General features: G+C 41.3%; 2 protein-coding genes and 1 non-coding gene across 5 annotated transcripts; 1 reads left to right on the top strand and 2 right to left on the bottom strand.

The window, feature by feature from the left end:
• Positions 1 to 2,912: 2,912 nt before the first annotated feature.
• On the bottom strand, positions 2,913 to 3,030 carry LOC122003210. The gene has a single exon (XR_006117866.1). It is a non-coding gene; the product is annotated as a 5S ribosomal RNA (ribosomal RNA).
• Positions 3,031 to 14,207: 11,177 nt separating this feature from the next.
• On the top strand, positions 14,208 to 15,915 carry LOC122000922 (probable indole-3-pyruvate monooxygenase YUCCA5). Of its 2 annotated transcripts, none has more exons than XM_042555425.1 (3): positions 14,208 to 15,028; positions 15,121 to 15,492; positions 15,573 to 15,915. In XM_042555425.1, the coding sequence occupies exons 1-3, from the start codon at positions 14,360 to 14,362 to the stop codon at positions 15,801 to 15,803; spliced, it is 1,272 nt and encodes a 423-aa protein (XP_042411359.1). In that variant the 5' UTR covers positions 14,208 to 14,359; the 3' UTR covers positions 15,804 to 15,915. The 2 variants fall into 2 exon arrangements, with proteins under 2 accessions (XP_042411359.1, XP_042411358.1); XM_042555424.1 differs by having other exon boundaries at positions 15,100 to 15,492.
• Positions 15,916 to 17,423: 1,508 nt separating this feature from the next.
• LOC122000923 (5-amino-6-(5-phospho-D-ribitylamino)uracil phosphatase, chloroplastic-like) lies at positions 17,424 to 19,163 on the bottom strand. 2 transcript variants are annotated; one of them, XM_042555427.1, is made up of 2 exons: positions 18,991 to 19,163; positions 17,424 to 18,919 (listed from the first exon to the last, which is right to left on the bottom strand). In XM_042555427.1, the coding sequence occupies exon 2, from the start codon at positions 18,868 to 18,870 to the stop codon at positions 17,806 to 17,808; it is 1,065 nt and encodes a 354-aa protein (XP_042411361.1). In that variant the 5' UTR covers positions 18,871 to 18,919; positions 18,991 to 19,163; the 3' UTR covers positions 17,424 to 17,805. The 2 variants fall into 2 exon arrangements, with proteins under 2 accessions (XP_042411361.1, XP_042411360.1); XM_042555426.1 differs by having other exon boundaries at positions 17,424 to 18,939; positions 19,022 to 19,151.
• Positions 19,164 to 20,338: the final 1,175 nt, after the last annotated feature.

Genomic DNA, 20,338 nt, shown 5'->3' with positions numbered 1-20,338 from the left:
CACCGTCAAAAGAGTCCGAGATCGAGGAAACTGCCGGGACAACCCTAACAGCCGAATTCCATCCCAAGGACACATAAAGCTTATCCCAAATGAGCATCAATGAAGGGGGAGAGTCTTTTGAAGAAAACAACTCAACAGGGGGAGAATCAAAAGTCGACAAGGTAAGTCAGGTATGGTCTTCATCTCCTGACCAATTAATTAAGTCAATCAAAACGTTGTCGGAAGATTTTTGCGAATTAGAAACATTGTCGAATGATTTTTGTAAATTAGAAATTATCTTGTCGAAAGAATTTTGCGAATTAAAATCTAAAAAATTATTTACTAAGAATAGTGAGTTAAAAGAAACTCAAGCAACAACTTGTCAATTAAAGAATCTCGACAAACTAACAATAGAAAATAACATGATAAAGGAAAGAATATAATTTTCTGCATGCTCAATATTTTCTGCTTCAAATTTGAAAAATTATGATTTGAAAAATTATGATAGACTAAAATGGAAATTTAGATATCATATATAATATTAAAGAAATGACAATAACTTAAGAACGAATTTTGTCTAAATAAAAAATAAGTCAGTATTATTCTTTTTACAAGTTAAACCATGAAAATTTTCGTTTGAGTTATCCCTGCGAAGGATTTTTTTTTTTTTTTTGCTTATCTAAAATGTAATTTGTGATAAATCTGGAAAATGCATGCTCTATTTTTTTTAATCTCAAAAATTGAATTAAAAAAAACTATCAGAAAATTCTTTTTGTTTCTATCTTTCAAAGTATTTCATATAAATATACTTTGCTTATTTCAAAGGATTAACCCTTACATTTTTTTTCTTGGAACTCCATTTTTTATGTGATCAAAGGGGGAGAAGGTAATATTAAGTTTAGGGGGAAGTAGCATCAAAATTAAATTTTTTATCTTTTTGCACTTTCATTGCAAAATTTAATTACTTTTAATTTATGCTAGCTACCCTAGCTTAACTTGGATTGCTCACATCAAAAAGGGGGAGATTGTTGGAATCCCAAGGTTATTTTGATGTAATCAACAAGTTAAGTTAGTCCTGTCGTATTTTAACCTTGTGTCTAAGTGTGTAAGAACTTAGGAGCGCAGGAAGTCGAGCGGAAGACGTGGCTAGCGAGAAGGACGGCACGGGGAGAGAGCCGACTGACTCGATGCATCCAAAGGACGAGGTGCCGCGGAAGAGTACCCCGGCAGACGAGAAGAAAGCGTGCATTGGTTCCGAGGGACGAGAAGTCAAAGCGAAAGATTGCTCGGGGAGTAAGAGACGCAGCTAGCGAGAAGGTCGACACGGGAGAGAGCTGATGGGCTCGGTGCGTCCGAGGGACGAAAAGCTACGAATGAGTACGCTGGCAGACGAGAAGTAAGCACGTGGCGTTTTCGAGGGACAAGAAGTCAGAGCGGAAAGCTACTCGAGAAGGCCGAAAGTTGGGTTCGAGTGTGTAACGACCCGACCCTTTGACCTCTTGGGCGGCCCTTGCGGCGGTCCACTGGTGGCCCTTATGTCGTCGGTCCATTTGGCGACCTCTAATGTCGTCGACCGACGACTCTTTGGCCGTGTCGTTACTCACTAGGACTTTCCACCCCTGGCCAGTGGATTTTTGCCTCCCCCAGGATTCGAACTCTAAACCTCCAGGCTTAAGTATTAGAGTTCATGAATCCTGGTAACCAAGTGAGATCGCCAAATGGGCCGACGACATAAGGGCCGCCAGTTGGGCCGCCGCAAGGGCCGCCCAATAGGCCAAAGGGTCGGGTCGTTATAATAAAAGGCGCCTTTTTATTGTAACGACCTGGCCGTCGTCGACTGACGACCCTTGGTCGTGTCGTTACTCACTAGGACTTTCCACGCTTGGTTGCCTCCCGGATTCGAACTCTAGACCTCCGGGCTTAAGTACTAGAGTTTATGAATCACGGTAACCAAGTGAGATGATCTCACTTGGTTGCGAGATTCATAAACTCTAATACTTAAACACGGAGGTTTAGAGTCGAATCGAGGCAAAATCCAGCCGTGGGTGGAAAGTCCCAGAGTAACGACAAAAAGGGTCGTCGATGACGAGAGGTCGCCAAATGGGCCGATGACATAAAGGCCGCCGGTGGGCGCCGCAAGGGCCGCCCAAGAGGCCAAAGGGCGGTCGTTACAATAAAGGCGCCTTTTGATTATAGCGACCCCTTTGCGCGCGACCGGCGACCCTGTCGCCCATTCGAGTCGATCGACGACCCTTGGCCGTCGTTACTCACTAGGACTTTCCACCGGCTAGTTTTTTGCCTCCCGGGATTCGAACTCTAGACCTCCGGGCTTAAGTACTAGAGTTTATGAATCACGGTAACCAAGTGAGATGATCTCTTGGTGAGATTCATAAACTCTAATACTTAAACCGGAGGTTTAGAGTTCGAATCCCGGGAAGGTAAAAATCCACCGCCGGTGGAAAGTCCTAGGAGTAACGACGACACGAGAGGTCGCCAAATGGGCCGATGACATAAGGGCCGCCAGTTGGGCGCCCAAGAGGCCAAAGGGCCGGTCGTTACAATAAAAGGCCCTTTAGGCTGGCCGCCGACTGTCTGGAATTGCGGTAAATCACGGGAGGCTTTGTCCAACAATAACAGTGCACACAAGGAGGTTAAGGTTACCAACGTGGTATTCCGCACACGCGATGATTATTCCTATTAATATTTACATACTTAGTTGTTAGAAGAGTATAAAGACGGACTTGCATTTGATGAAGTAGATTTCTTCACTTGGAGGTTTAGAGTTCGAATCCTGCCACTAACCAGGGGTGGAAAGTCCTAGTGAGACGGTCGACGACATAGAGGTCGCCAAATGGGCCGACGACATAAGGGCCGCCAGTGGGTCGCCGCAAGGGCCGCCCAATAGGCCAAAGGGTCGGGTCGTTATAATAAAATAGGTGCAACACGAGGACTTCCCAGGGGTCACCCATCCAAGTACTGCTATCGCCCAAGCACGCTTAACTTCGGAGTTCTGATGGGATCCGGTGCATTAGTGCTGGAATGATCACCACTTCTACAACTAGGATTCATATTTATATTAAGTGGGTAACTAGGCCTAATTCTAATATAAATATAATTGATTCCTTTTTCCTCACGCACGGTACACCAAGGCAAGGGTCCATAGGTTCATCTTCCGGCGACGACTCCAACACGAAAGAGGTTCTTCTCCGCGAGAGGAACGCGAAGACGTGATCGGATCGTCGAGAGGATCATCTCCACCGGAACTCTAGCGAATAGAATCGTAAGAAATTACGATCAAGAGGTAAGAAACCCCTCACCTGCAGTATAATAGCTCCGTTTGGGATTTTCTATGCATTAGATTAGTAATATGCAGATTTTGTTGACATGTAGGGTGTTTTAACCCTCCTCTCAGATTTAGGGATTTAGTTGAGCACCTTTAGATGGGCCGGACACGCCTACCCTCTTCAGTTGGGGTTGTAGACGTTGTCGGCTGCCTAAAGGTGGTCTCCCTAATAAAGAGGAGAGTTGGGGCACACTAAGTGTTCGATAAAATAACTAGATCCGTAAAAATGCAACTTAGGCATTTTAATACTACAGTTAAATGCATTAGAAGCGTTTAAAACAGTAAATCAGTTTATTTTAGCTGTATGGGACTACGGTCCAATGGGTGGGCTCCCACAGTCGCCTCTAGGTTCAGACAACCTAGCTCTAGGTTCAGATAACCTAGAAACAACATGTTATATCAGTTAGCTATAGATATCAGTATTTTATTTTCAGTGGCACTGTATCTTGGATTAGATATCCATTGGGTTGGACTCCGATCGTCCCTAGGTTCAGATAGCCTAGACAACCTCGCTAAATTCGGAACTTGCAAACCCGAGTCTAGTAGGGATGCGCACAAGAAATCTGATTCTTAGGGCCCAACAAGCATGTTTAATATTTTCACTTATGTATTAGATTTCAAAACTCAAAATCAGTGATGCTAGTTGAGTTTGTTTCCAGTTACAGATTTAGTTTCAGTTAGTTTAGCTTATATTCAGTTCAGTGTTTATTTGGTTGCTTTGCCATGATTCAGTGCTTATGCCATGCTTATATGTTATGCCTTACGATTTCAGTATACCATGTCTTAGTAAGTTCAGTGCATATTTTCAAATAGCATGATTTAAAAGCATACTGCATCGAATGCATGATTTTGTGAGGTAGATGGTTTCTTACTAAGCTTTAAGCTTACAGATTCTACTTTTCCTTATACTGCAGATAAAGGTAAAGGAAAGATGGACTAACAGAGGAAGCTGGAGGGCAATGCAAAGAGGGTGTGTGTGGCAGAAACCAGAATCAAAGGTCCTTAGGGGACTTAGCAAGTTTAACCAATTAGAACTCTAGCAATTTTTACTTTCATACACTTTCAATTGTTAAATGTGTTTAGTGACTTAAAATGCCATGAACCAGTGAACCTTACTCTAGCTTAAGTCTAAAATTGTTATTACATGTTGTTAGAATAGTTATCATGCATGGGATAGTTGATAGGTGGAGTCTTGGCACAACCCAGGGGCTGAAATCAGAGTTCAGATTCGAAATCAGAACTCTGATCGGTCTCCAGACCGATCAGGGCCTGGCTGTGTCACTGGATCGGTCAGCCGACCGATCCAGACAGATACAGTATGCTACTGTATCCTCATGGATCGGTCAGCCGACCGATCCAGAGGCGAACAGAGACATGGGAGGTGAACTGATCGGTCTACCGACCGATCAGGGTGCTCCTGGATCGGTCGGTAAACCGATCCAGCTGCGCCCAACGCAGCAGACGCACGGAGGCTCGCTGATCGGTCAGTCCGACCGATCAGTAAGGTCCTGGATCGGTCGGCAGACCAATCCAGGTGCGTACAGAAGCGAAATAAGAAGAGAAAGCTCTTGGATCGGTCCGCCGACCGATCCAGAGACTTCTATCGTGCCAGTATCAAGCTGGATCGATCCCGTGATCGATCCGACAGCCCAATCGATCTATGGATCGATTGAAATGCCTGATTACAGCTAGCAGGTCATCCGGGAGGCATAGGTTGTCTCCCCTAGCAAGTGTACAACTCCTAGGTACACCCAGAGCATTAAGTTTTGATCGGTTTAGTAGCAAAATTTAATTAGATCAGCTTTCCGCACAATATAGTTTAGCAAAAATCGTAACGATTCGCCTTACAGCCTAGTAGTAGAAGGCGGGTCGTTACAGAGTGGTATCAGAGCACCTATTATAACGTGCTATCATCTCACTTGGTTACCAAGATTCATAAACTCTAATACTTAAGCCTGGAGGTTTAGAGTTCGAATCCTGGGGGAGGCAAAAATCCACTGCCAGGGGTGGAAAGTCCTAGAGAGTAACGACACGGCCAAAGGGTCGTCGGTCGACGACATGAGAGGTCGCCAAATGGGCCGACGACATAAGGGCCGCCAGTTGGGCCGCCACAAGGGCCGCCCAAGAGGCCAAAAGGGCCGGGTCGTTACAATAAAAAGGCGCCTTTTTATTGTAACGACCCGACCCTTTGGCCTCTTGGGCGGCCCTTGTGGCGGCCCAACTGGCGGCCCTTATGTCGTCGGCCCATCCCCGAGGATTCGAACTCTAAACCTCCAGGCTTAAGTATTAGAGTTTATGAATCCTGGTAACCAAGTGAGATCATCTCACTTGGTTACCAGGATTCATAAACTCTAATACTTAAGCCTGGAGGTTTAGAGTTCGAATCCCGGGGGAGGCAAAAATCCACTGGCCAGGGGTGGAAAGTCCTAGTGAGTAACGACACGGCCAAGGGTCGTCGGTCGACGACATAGAGGTCGCCAAATGGGCCGACGACAGTGGGTCGCCGCAAGGGCCACCCAATAGGCCAAAGGGTCGGGTCGTTATAGAGTGAGCCCTATTCCGGATGGCCGAGATTACCCAAGAGAGCGGAAGACCCGGACCGAGGCGAACGGAGCCGAAGCAGAAGACCCGGGCTGAAAAAGTCAACGAGGTTGACTTTTACTTTCCCCACCCGGGGTACCTGGAACAGCCTGGGGCTCCCGGAATAGTACAGGGCTCCCGAAATAGTTCGGGGCGCCCGGAACCATTCCGGGTGCCTGGAATGCTTATTCTATCCAGAATGACGTGGGCGCTGACCGTTGCATCGGGGATAAAGTTTTATCCCCTCCTAGATGCCTGGAACTCTTTCAGGTGCCCCGACCAATGCTATAAATACAGCCTTGGTCCAGAAGCTAGAGAACAGACAAGCAATTAGTATTTCTAACACTTGTGCGCTTCATTTGTAGTTTAGCTTCTTTATTTTCTGCGCTTAAATGTTGTAAGAGGCTTCTCCGCTTGAAGGAGACAATTAGTGTGCTTCAACTTCCTTGGATTAATAACCTCCCCGGTTGTAACCAAGTAAAACCCCTTTGCCTCTTCTTTCCTGTTTTATTTGTTTACTTTATTTATGCAAGTGTTTATTTGAAAGATCGAGAAGGGTTGCTTTTTTATTTTTACAGGGCTATTCAACCCCCCTTCTAGCCGGCCAATGCAGTCCAACGGTTATTACATTTTGAATAAAAGTCTTGGTAAACATATTGGCAAGTTGAGATTGGTCCACTCACATAGACAATCATCTCTATTTGTTAAGTATAAATAGAGATAAGATTATTACTTATGGGACAATTTATGTAGTTGTGAATAGAGACATACCTATAAGTTCTGATCGTCTTAATAATTGTGTCAAGATTAGATTATTTATGTATTAATAATGATCGGAGTAAATGAAACCATCATTTACTAAATCTGCTAAAGGTCATATTGGAATTCATAAGTTGAATATAGGATAAATCTATGCAATGTTAAATTTTTGAGAAAAGAAACATGCACTCTTTTTGGTAGTAGGAAAATATTATAGCATGTAAGTCACACCACATGTACTATGGCGACAATAAGGGTAGTAGGAGAATGGATCTCTACTTTTCTATTATATGAGACCCTTGAGATTATAAGTTAATCTTAGTTTTACCCTAAGTGACTATTTAACTATTTAAATGAAGTTCTACTCAGTGTCTGCTACTTTAGTATGTATCTTATTGACTATAGATGATTTGGTCTATGGAGCATAATTAGGAAATCAATTGATTAGAATGAATAGATTCTAGCTAAAAATAAATATTAAAATTAATTTACATTTTTGACATTTATTCATTGGTTGACCAATTATATTTTTTGTTGAGTACTTAAAATATAATTGTGAATAATTGTATTGATTGAAATGTTAAACATACTCTCGACATAATAGTCATTATGAAGGATTAGAGATGTTCATATCAATATAAATGATTTAATGTAGGATAAAGGCAAGTTATTAATGTCTCTAATTCATTTGATAGAGTAACTAAGTTAAGTATAACAACTTTCTTAGCAGTAATTGCTCAGTGTGTTTATTGTTACACGAACTATTTTTCTTTAAGTATGAATTGAATGTTCTAATTTGATCTTTATGACTATCGATCTTTATTCTTCATGATCTTTGTTATCATTTACCTTTGTGGTTTAATTTGGGTGAGTGGGAGATGTTAACATTACTATGTGCATGAAACTTGAAGTTACTGTTATGTCTAGTAATGTAAAGTAATTACTGTTATGTGTCGTTACTGCACGCACTACCGTTATTACGTTTGATGTGGATATGGTTTAGGGGTAGAAGGGTAATTAAGAGAGGAGGGAGGAGTAGTTTTGTCCTCCACTGTTTAGGGTTTAAGGGGGCTTCGTGTCTGCTCCTTCGTTTTTGTTCCACCGCCAACCCTCTCACGCTCCTAGCTGACGCCGGCCGCTCCCCTCTACTCCCTCTTTCACTGCCACCCTCGAGCGACGGCCGCCGGCAACAACCTCCTCCTTCCATTTCCTTCTCCTCACGACGTCGACCACAACATCTCCTTTTCCTTCTTCCTCTCCATGCCTCTACCGTCGCTGGTTAGACCGACGCTAACACTAGCGAGGCCTTCTTCTTCCGCAGCTAAGAGGAACCAAGGGAGGAGCTCGCGTTTTCCTTCCTCGCTGCCACCACAGCAGTGAGGGACACCGCCGCCGCCCCCATTCGGCACTGCCTTGCCAGAGGGTCTCGCCGTTGTCGGGTCCTTCTTGCGCCACCTCTGCCCTTCCTCTTCTCTCTCGCTGGCACAGCCGCCTCCCGCCATCACTGGCTTAGACGCACGCCACCAGAGCCCTCATTTTCTCCCTCACTCACGTTGCCATGTGCCAGTAGTCCATCGCCCTCCTCTTCCTCTCTTCATGTTGCCATCGTAGTTGTTGGAGCTGCTGCCGGCACGTCAAATCCGTTGATCCGGTTCTCCGACGCTCGATCCGTAGTGTCGTATGCCTAGGATGTCGATCAGGCCCCCGAGCCCTCGTTGTCATTATGTTTTGACCAAACTTATGTGATGTTTTATGTCCCGACGTGCGTGCCGATATTCGTATCCCGTCCTGCGTGCCGATCTTTGTATCCTGGCCTGCGTGTCGATGTCTTATCTCGGTCTGCGTGCCGAGGTCGTATCCAGTTTCATTCCACCGCGTTCGGCTCTGTGTCCTCAGATCCAGCTCCTCGTTTGGCACATTCATCTACCCTTCCGGGACACGACAACTCGAGCAGCATCCCATCCGAGGGCGCTCTCCTGGACCAGGGTACGTTTTTCGTACTCGCCCCTCATTTATCTCATTATTATGTTATTAGCCTGTTATTCATATATTCGTCGGATCTGCCCCAAGCCTCATGGTACCAGAGACCAGGGTGACCCGGTCGCTGGCTGCAGGTAGCGTTGACCAAAGGATTTTTGACGACTTGGTCCACACAGAAGTTATCTCATCATACCCTCCCTCCGGGACATCGCGACTCCATCAACATTCCATCCACCTCACCCGGCGGTCCGTCTGACTTAGATTCCGAATAGGATCAACGTCCAAGCTATAAATGAAGATGAGACCGGATCTATAAGAATCGGTGGTGAAGAACATTCAAGGTGAAAGTGGAATTTGGTATGTAAACCAAAGAGAGATTTTCGATTTTGTATCTTGATTGTCCTTTCGCAACAAGGAAGAAGATCAAATTGGAAAGGATTTACGAACACCCACCATAAATGTTTATAATTTTGTGAATATGCATTTCAAGTAACATCAATAACCACCATTGGCCCATGTTAATAATGAGAAACGGAACCAATTTTACTAAGTTTTAATGACTAAATTCCAAAAGATGGTATTGGGTATCAAAAGATGATATTGGGGTGAGTTTCATTCATTTACTAAGTTTTGATGACCAAATTCCAAAAGAAGAAATAGATGTTATGATTACTCACTCAACTTATGTTTATTACGTCCTCTTTGGCTACTTATCTTGAGAGAAGCATTGTCATATTCATCAATAATCACCATTGGTATATGTTAATGATGAGAAATGAAACCAATTTCAATGCATTTACTAAGTTTTGATGACCAAATTTCAGAAGATGAATATTCCAAAAGGAATATTCATTAATTATTTTTTTTTTTTAAACTGTGGATTCATAATTTTTTCTCCAAAATCATATTGGAAAAGTTAAATAAAATTTTATATCCTACATTTTCTTTTCTTTTTCTTTCATGCGTGGAAAGTATTTAGTGTTAAACAAAACAAGTGTAATAATCCATTATATTTCCTTGAATAAAATCCTCTTTGTGCAATATGTTGTTTTGTGAAATAAAGGATTGAAAATTATTTCTATTTTTTCAAATAATCTATAATTTTAAAAATTATATAATATATTATGACTTAATTGATATAAATTTGCCTTAGCATTTAAATTTAGTTTGAGTGCATGAGATTTTGGATGATTAGAAGTGTGTTTGAAATTAGGGGTGTAATCGAGTCGAGCCGAGCCGAACTCTTGAATGTTTGAGCTTGTCTCGTTTATAATCGAGCCGAGCTCGAGCTTTATTTAACGAATATATTCATGGCTCACGAGCTTATTTGAACTTTTATCGAGCCTAAACGAGCTTAATAAATATAAATTATAAATTTAAATATTCATTAAAAACTAAATTATATATTTTAAAAAAATATAATATTATTATTAAAATTTATAATTTTATTCTAATAAATAAATTTAATATATTTGTCTATATTTTTCATAAGTAGAGTGTAAAATCTATAAATTCAATATCAAAACTATTATTTTTTTATTTAAAAGTTGTTTATGAGCTTAACGAACGTGTTCACGAGCTAACGAGCCGAATATTACGAAGCTTGAGTTTGGTTTGTTTATCTTAACGAGCCTCATTAAACGAGCTCAAACAGCTTTTATCAAATCGAGCTTCGAATAGCTCGCGAACGGCTTGGTTCATTTACACCCCTATTTGAAACCTCTAAAACTTGATTCGGGCCACTTAGGAGCCCAATATACTTCAAGAGACAATGTTAAGAAAAATATTAATAAAATAGAAAAAAAAAATGACACCACAAATAACTAGCACTTAGTTGTGTTCAATGAATGAAACTCAACCCTTAGCTAAAGTTCGCATTCACTAGAAGATCAAAAGTAGTATAATATCTTCATATCACTTGTGGCAAGAGGAGCATGAACCTATTTCTTGAAGAACTACAAGCCCTACATAATATAAAAGGAACTCTGCCCTAAATATTCATTTGTCCATGCCATCTTTGTATCTGTATGGAACACGATGCAAACAAGCGTGCAAAGTAAAGGAAACACATCAAAATTGTTGCAATGTGCTCTCCTCTGCCCAATGTCAATTATTTATATGTCCACTCACCATGTGGTTCATCTTGGAAGGGCACCTCTTGTTCATTAATTAAGTGATTAATCAGTCCTAATTGATCAGTCTAACTCATGTTCTGTTACTGAAACGATCAAAGTGTTCTTGTCTGATCATTTCACATGATCTCAAAGTCAGATAAAGTCAGATTTCTCAGTTAATAAATCAGAATCAGTGAGGCTAATAGTAACAATAATGATTGTTCCACATGTAATTAAATTAGACAGTTGAATACCTACCACACAGAAGAGGAACCTGACCGTTAGTAGTTGAAAATTTGTAATTTAGGATGAGCCAATGAATCTATGCTAATTATTAAGGCATCTTGATTCTCCAATGGGCTCATGCCATGTGACAAATAACATGATTTTGAAGGTGAGATAACTAATTATATTACAAGTTTTCATGCATATGCCGATCCACATGCAAGCACAAAAGCATATTTGAACTTGGTCAATGCCATGAACGAATAAAGGGTTAGATTAATACAATAATATGGATCAGTTGGCTCTCGTTATTTACAAAGAATTGGTTCCGAGCCGCTAATTAATTTATTACGGCATTTTGCTGAACTGTGCATACAAATTTCGGGATTTATCTATTCAATTTTCATAATATTAAGGGTACGTTTAGTTAGAGATATATTATATTTGATAATTTTGATTATCCATTCAAGGTTATTAATTAAAATCTTGTTTGATTTAGGTAATCGATGATTCTCAAGTAATGTTTCATGTCTGATATATCAACAAAAAGGGCTTACAACTAAGAATCGGAAAACCTCGGAAAATTGAAGTTTTTTTTATTCCGAGATTAACGAATTTCTTTACCTAAAATACCTTCGATAAGAGAAAAATGTGAAAAAAAATGTAAAGAAAAAAATTAAAAAATATAAAAAATAATAAAAAATAATAAAAAATAATAAAAAAATTGTAAAAAAACTTTAAAAAAAATAAAAAAACATAAAAAAATAGAAAAAATTTAAAAAATGAGAAAAAATAGAAAAAACGTATTTTTTTTTAAAAAAAGTAAAATATAATAAAAAATGTTTAAAAAATAAAAAATATATAAAAAATGTAAAAAAAATAAAAAATTTTAAAAAAAACCTAAAAAAATAAAAAATGGGAAAAAAATGAAAAAAATAAAAAAAACATAAAAAAAACAAACAAAATAAAAAATATATAAAAATAAAGAAAACATGAAAATATAGTAGAATTTAAATAATATATATATATAGTTGGTTTTGTAACTGAAGGTAATATAGTAAAATATTAAACTAGGTTATTCATTAAAATCTTCAAACAAATAAATTTTTGTTACATTATCTATATTGAACCAAACAACATTTGGTTATGTTTTATTCCCCATAACCTTAGTTATGTGATTACCTGGTAATCACATAACTAAGATTATACATGATAAATTGAACCAAATATGCCCTAAAATCACACAATGCATTCTGTTATACCCCTTTCATTGCTCTCAAAAGTCTATTTTTTTTCTTTAAATTTTTACTCTATTTATTTAAAAATACATAACTCTCGATTTATAAATATAATGGACAAAACTAACAGATAGACTTTAAGAACCCCGAATCACTTCAAAATCAATATACTCTTAAAATCCTCCTTAATATATTCATGCTCTCATATCTGACTGAAACATAAATGAAGAACAATAAATTTTTAAAATTATAAAAGTTTGATAAAATTTATTGTAAAATCATTATAAGGCCTAAGATAATGATAATCACTAACCAACATCATCAATGGATTCATAGGACTCCTCTTATTAAAAAAAAACAAAATTTGAATTTTTGAATTTTTGAATAGTGTAGATTCATCATCCAATTTTATGTGAAAATAATTGATAGACCTAGAAAACTCTAAATTATTTTAAATCAAAATCATTGGGCTCCTAAAAACCTCCTTAGTATATTTATGTCTTCAGATCTAAATTCAATATAGTAAATTAAGAGCATTGAATTTTTAAATTTATAAAAATTTGATAAAATTTATCACATGTTCATTATAAGACCTAGGACAATGATACTTATTAACTAACACTACCATTGGATTCCTAAGACTCTCTTAGCTCAAAATATATCAAATTTTTAAATTTTGGAATAATATAGGTTCGTCATTTAATTTTATCTAAAATTGAATGATGGATAATTCTGAATCAATTCAAATCAAAATTAATATATTCTTGAAAATCTTCTTAATGTATTTATGCCCTCATATCTGAATTTGACAAAATAAATTAACATTAGTAAATTTTTTTTGAATAAGTAGAACAAAAATTAAAAAAAGAGAGAAACTTTTGAGAACAAAGAGGAGGGGGTATAACAGAAATGTGCGAGGTGATTTTGATATTATTAAAATTAAGTAATCAAAATGAGAAATTTTGAAATCTGCCAAAGCAGTTCAGTAAAATGCCGAATTTATTAAGTTCAGATTCAGATTTGGCACTTTGTTCATTGCCTTTATTCATTCTTTCCTTTCACATCTTCTTTCGTTAAACTAGTCCCTTCTATTAGGATTCGGCGATTCGGTTGTTGAATCGCACCTAAAGAAACTGTGCCAGCTCGGTGCCTTTAATTATTGACGAAAATGCAAATATTAAATGTGAACTACCATCTCAGAGAAATCTCATGGAGCATATATATCTCTAATCATCAACTAGAATAGAGTATTTCGGAATATAAGTCAGTAGGTATGAAAGCACTCTTTTGATTAATCTTTGACTCTCCTTCCCCCTTTTGATCTGTCTTTCTTTGATCTGATTAAAAATACAGCATATACACCAACAAAAGTAGGCATTGCACTTCTTGGAAATCAGCAAGAAGCTCTCACTTGCTTGCTAGTGATCCTTGATCGCTAATTTTAGCATATCACTTGCTTGCTAGAGAAGAGCTGACTAATCATTCATCCATGTTCCTCCATTCATCCGTGCCACAACGTTTCTTTTTTGTAATTGCTTCTAGATAAAAATTTGAGAATGTGGAGCAAACATCTGGGTCCGTATCAAGATTATAACCAGTCCTAAAACAAACTCGGTCCAATTTTCCAGCGATCTGTGATCTAACAATTTGCATGCACAGAGAATCAAGTCCTCTGTTGAGATTCAATCAACAGTTTTACATGTTAGGAATCTGACTGATTAGCACTCGATATTTCGTCAATTTTCTTCTGTTCACTGCTCTTTGACACTATCCAACCACAGCTAAAATATAGCTTTAGCTTTGTTTATTGTGGCATCGTAAAATGCCCCAACAGAAGTGTTTTAAGAACAAAAAACAGGGGACTCAACAGTTACTGCGGGAGGTTGTTATCTTCCAGCATGATGGTGTTTGAAATTTTATCCTTGCCTGATCAATATTTTAGAAACATTAACTGCTCCCGAAGATTTAAACAAATCGAGGCGGCCGCAGTTCAACTCACATGCAGCTCCCAGACGCCCTGCCCACCACCTACTTAAACACCTCCACTCCTCTCAGTCTTCCCCACTGCACTATAAATATCCACTGCTGCATTTCTGTTCTTGCAATCCCCATTGCAATCTCAGAGTGCAAGCTAGCAACTAATGGCGAGTATGATGGATCGAATTGACTTCTCTCGGAGGTGCGTGTTGGTGACCGGGCCGGTGATCGTCGGAGCCGGGCCGTCCGGGTTGGCGCTGGCGGCGTGCCTCAAGGAGCACGGCGTGCCGTACGCGGTCCTCGAGCGTGCCGACTGCATCGCCTCGCTGTGGCAGAGACGCACGTACGACCGACTGAAGCTCCATCTTCCCAAGAAATTCTGCCAGCTTCCGAGGATGCCGTTCCCGGAGGACTACCCAGAGTACCCTTCGAAGAGACAATTCGTCGAATACCTGGAAGAATACGCAAGGAACTTCGAGATCAACCCCCGGTTCAACCAGGCCGTTCAGTCGGCCCGGTTCGACGAGACCAGCGGCCTGTGGCGGGTGAGGACGACTGGCGCTGGCGCCGAGGCTGGCAATCGGAACCTCGAGGTCGAGTACATTTGCCGCTGGCTGGTGGTGGCCACCGGCGAGAACGCTGAGATGGTGGTACCCGAGCTGGAGGGGCTGGGGGAGTTTGGCGGCGAAGTGACGCACGCCTGCAACTACAAGTCCGGCGAGTCCTACCGCGGGAAGCGCGTGCTCGTCGTCGGATGCGGTAACTCCGGCATGGAACTCGCCCTCGACCTCTGCGACCACAACGCGTTCCCGGCCATGGTGGTGCGCGACTCTGTGAGTAACCTTTATCTTTATCACTAAAAAACGACGTCTTTACCAATTTTATAGCATGTCTCTGATGAAAGATTGCTCTCGATTGGTTCAAGGTTCATGTGCTGCCGAGGGAGGTGATGGGGAAATCAACGTTCGAGCTGGCGGTGCTGCTGATGAAGTGGCTTCCTCTGTGGCTGGTGGACAAGATCCTGCTGCTGTTGGCGTGGCTGGTGCTGGGCGGCATCGGAAAATATGGCCTGAGGCGGCCATTGACGGGTCCCATGGAGCTCAAAAACAGGGAGGGGCAGACCCCTGTTCTGGACACTGGCGCCCTCGGCAAGATAAAATCCGGTAACGTCAAGGTTGTACCCGGCATCAAGCGGTTCTCGCTGGGACGAGTGGAGCTCGTTGACGGCAATGTACTCGACATCGACTCCGTCGTCTTGGCCACAGGATACCGCAGCAATGTCCCCCAATGGCTTCAGGTACAGAAAACGAACGGCTCGAACTCTTTTTCTCTATTGGTGATTAATATAACTAAACAGTGATTAATGGATGGTTGCAGGGATGTGATTTCTTCTCCAAGGATGGGTTTCCAAAGACTTCGTTTCCGGACGGGTGGAAAGGGGAGAACGGGCTCTACGCGGTGGGCTTCACAAGGAGAGGCCTCGCCGGAGCGTCCTCAGACGCGGTCCGTGCGGCGTCGGACATTGCGAGGTTGTGGAAGGAAGAGATGAAGCCGTGCCGCTCGCGGCCGGCCGCCGCTTGCCATCGCAGATGCATCTCCCAGTTTTGAAATGAAACCATTTTCTCAGTTCTTGTTTGCTAATGTGGTTGTAGTAGGATAGTGTGGGATAAAGTAAGAGTAGCAGAAGTGCATGAAACCCTCTCTCAGATGGAGTCCGAGTTTTGAACAGGAATGGGCTTATTGTACATTGGAGACGATGTGGTTTTTCTCCACAACTTGTGCACCATTTACAGCATTTACTATAGTGAAAATAGCAGCATATTCCCCTTGTTACTTACTCTGTCTTGGGCATCAAAAAACTATACATTTCTGCCACTTTTTTTTTTTTTTTGATCACTAGAAGGATGTAGGAATTCAGTGAAGTTTTAGATCATCGATCTGAAAGGCCAGTTCTATACGAACTGATAGTGGGGATCATGATTCATGAACTACTCATCTCAACAGGTCACAAATCATCATCTGCTCCATCATGTTCTGGCCTGTCCAGAGATCCCTCATCTTGTAGGTTTCAGTCAGATTTTCTGCAAACATTTACCTGTCTAGCTTGCTTTACTTTGATCAATTGCATAGGAACAATTGCTTAGACTCTCTGAAACCATTGCATAGCTTAAGCGAGTTAATCGTTCCACGTCTTGTCTTAATCCATTACTTGACAAATACATCTCAAATCCATAAATATTAATCATCATTTTAATTAAGCGTCTTGCAAGTTTTATCTCTTAGTTACTATAAATTAGTGGAAATGAACATAATTATTCTTAGAGAATACTTGAGGAGGACAATTACAACAAGAACAAAAGGTATAAATATGTTCTAGTTTGATTTATGATAGCACAGTTTCAACATATGACAATAAGCATTTTGAGATTGATAGCATTCATCTCCATGTTGCAATCAAACGCTGGAAATTGTTCCGTTGACGGTCATCGGGAATGAGAAATAGCAGGATGATGCTCCATTGATGATAGTCAGTCGATATAAAAGCATCAAGCACAAGTTGTTGTATCTACGATTAACTTCGAGCTGAAGTTCCGCTCATAGGCAGCGCCTGCGGCGGGTGAAGGGCAGCAAACCTCGATGAGACAGCGCAGCGGTCATTCTCCTCCTCATCGTCCTCCCGGCAGCCTTCATCAAAGTTCCGGGCATAACTCAGTGGATCATACTCGAAGCTACCTCGTCGGACGCCCAACCGGTCGCAGCGGCAGCGGATACGGCAGCGGCGCCGCAGGCTCTGCCAAAGAGAGGGCAGTCTAAGCTTGCCCCAACACGAGAACAGGCCATGTAATTGTTGCTCCTGCTGCGTATGGTTCATCTCCACATTATCCATGCATAAAATGATGGTCAATGACAAGGTACTGGATAGACTAGCCAGTCGCTGAATCACAACAACAGTTGCACGAATTCACTCGTAAGAAGAGTTTGAGACAGACCGATTTATGGAAGGAGCATTGATCGGAAGGGGATAAGAATTTGGAGTGGTAGAGGGTTTGGGGCCAGCAAATTTCGGAGTAGAAGGTGTGTGTGTGTCCATCAGTGTCCTTTTATTTGCCTTTATATTTATGGTGGGGGAGGAAAGAAAGTGATGGCCGGAGTGACATTCCGGAGGATAGAGGGGCGGATGAGCTGGTTCAATCAATTAACACAGAACGATAGATGGTTTTCCGACACTCACAGAAGTTTAAGCATTTGGGATATTCCGACAAAGAGATCACAAAAGAAGAGAACCTTTAGTGAACTAAAAGAAAGCATGTAACATGGACAACACAAACTACTGAGCTCCACTGGGTCTTATCCAGGGATGATGACTTTGCTCCCTCCAAAATCAACATGCTCAGAAGCCCTACTGAACATCAGCTAAATTTCAGTTACTTCTTGCAGCCTCTCCGTGTTGCGATCTTCAACTTGTGACAACAATCACTGGTTACCAATCAAATCCACTGCTCAACAATCACTTGTTGAGCCCATACACAATAAGGTCAACAAGGTTCTTACATGGATATGTTAATTATATAATTCATGTCAATGAAAGATGTACTTGAAGGTTGCTTAACTAATCCATCTCCATATGTGTTTCCCTGGCTCTTCGCTGAATTGGATTGGTACTTCTCTCCAAGTCTGCAACAGAGAGCTCATTAAGCCACCTTACCACCCGCGAGGCAGCTCGGAACTCATAGACAGGTTTATTGCTTGCCACCACCACAGAACTCATCCCGGCACTGGTGGCAGCTGCCACCGACAAATCTGAGTTGCCAATTACAATGCACTGTTCCGGGGCAAGCTCAAGTAGATCTGCTGCACGTTTGAACATCTCAGGATCTGGCTTCCCCCTATCTAAATCTTCTGCCGCCACCACACAAGTAAAGAATTCTTCCAACCCAACAGTTTTAATGGCTTGTTCAAGGCCATTTCTAGGGCGTGCAGATACCACTGCCATAGGTATCCCGTAATCCAAAAGTCTGCTCAAGAACACCATTGTGCCTTGTCGTAACTGATAATCACAACCACGCAAACAACAGTATATTTCTTCCTTCCGTGCAGCTAAGCTTTGAAGCTCCAATGGATCTTCAGACCAGCCGAGGACCTCTGAGATGGCCTCTTCAGTCAACATTCCCTCCATCGACCTTAATTCATTATCTGACGGAAATTGTTTGCCTTCTTCCTTGCACATCAAACACCAAGCGCATCGTTCCAATTCAGGATCATCGCCCTCCACAAGAACTCCATTCAGTTCAAATATCACTCCAAATCCCATACTCCTACAGCCTCTAGGTGATGGATCATCGATCGAGCTCGAGAGCGACCACAGCCAATTGAGGCTAGCTGGGAGTGCAGGCCCCAACTCTAATGCTAGATCATCATCCACTCCCGAAAAATTATCATCCACCTCGACATCAAACTCTGAAGCATTTGCTCGAACATCTCTCGGGCTGCTCGCAAGGTTTCTTCTTGAGTCCATAACGAGCAACGACGTCAGCAGGCATGGCCTCAACCCAAAGCCATACATCCCATTCTTCTTCTTCTTCCCCATCTTCTTGCAGTTTTTATGGCTACGAATTTCATCGAGCAGGTTGTGGGCGAGATTGAAGTTGCTCGTCGCAGCTGTACAACCAGCCATTGTTGACGAACAGGAAGACGAAATCACGCGAAATTCTTCAAAATCGTTGCTAAAATAATTATAGCCAAGCTTCAATCAGAAGTCACAACACAAATTAGTTGCTGTCCGATGAAGGTTTACCGATCATATGGCAAACAGCAGGAAGAATAACCTAAAAGAGGGCAAATCCTGGAGAAGGAGTTTGAATCTCCTGACGATGCTGGTTACGGCGAAAGCGCCAGGAGCAGTGATTCACAGATCCTCAACTCCATCAATGATTGCGGGTGCCAGGCTTACAAAACTGTGGTGTGAATAGGACTGCAAACGAATCGAGCCGGCTCGCGAGCTTTTCGAGCCGGTTTGAAAAATATTCGATTCGTATTCGAATTTATCGAATTCGAGCCGAACTCGAACATGTTCGAATTTTTTTTCGAACCGAACTCGAGCCCAAATGATATTGTTCGAGCCGCTCGCGAGCCTTAATATTTATTAATATAAGTTAAATATATATTAAATAAATAAATTTCGAGCCTTTCGAACATATTTTCGAGCAATAATTCGAATAATTCGCGAACATGTTCGAATATTTCGAGCCGAACTCGAACCCGAGCCCTAATTCGAACCGAACTCGAGTCAAACATTTTGAATTTTTTGAGCTTCGAATCGAGCTCGAACTCGAATATACTTATTTCGAGCCGAATTCGAGCCTTAAATTTTTCTGTATATTTGGTTCGATTCGGTTTGTTTGCACCCCTAGGTGTGATGTTGTTATTATCCAATCAATCAGCCATGGACGCCGCGTGGAATTATTTTGTTTGACTCGGATCTCATCAGAATAACAAAATATTTTCCTGGACTCTGATCATGTTGGAAAGTGGAGCAGAGGGTAGACCCGAGACGTCGCTTTAAGGTTCTGTACAGTCCTGTAATCCAGGAGGTGTTAATACTGGGCTTAAAAGAGTTTCGGTGTTGTTCTTTTAAAGTCAATTTTTAATGAAGAGAAATCCTCTTTTATAATATTCATGTAGCATTTATATAAATGATAAATCTTACGGGATTATCGAGATGATAAGTAGTGGTTATGCTTATAGTTGAGAATGCGGGATCGAATCATAAGGATATCGGGACGTAAATCTTCAGACCTTATGTACCTCATCCCACCCACCACTTACCCTCTCGGCAATCATAATTTACCTCTCTCGTGATAGTTTTGAGTTTGATAAGGCAAGAGCGTAGGGGTGAACGATTTCATCTTTTGCAACTGTAGCGTTTGTGCACATATCTCATTTTTCAAAATGTCCTTAGAAAAGAAAAGTCGAAAAGTGTCACTGACACTTTTCCTTAAGCGAGAAGCAAATCCCCAATGTGACAAGTTAGAAGCTTCTAAAGTATGATTTGCTTGCTAAACATGCTCTGTTGTCAGTGGCACAAATCTCCAAAAGGATACGATGAAATACGTAGGTGAGTCCTATTGTAGGACGACCGGTGG

The sequence above is a fragment of the Zingiber officinale genome, chromosome 7A (assembly GCF_018446385.1).
Source record: "Zingiber officinale cultivar Zhangliang chromosome 7A, Zo_v1.1, whole genome shotgun sequence".
Taxonomy (NCBI): domain Eukaryota; kingdom Viridiplantae; phylum Streptophyta; class Magnoliopsida; order Zingiberales; family Zingiberaceae; genus Zingiber; species Zingiber officinale.
This window is presented reverse-complemented; position numbering and strand designations above follow the sequence as displayed.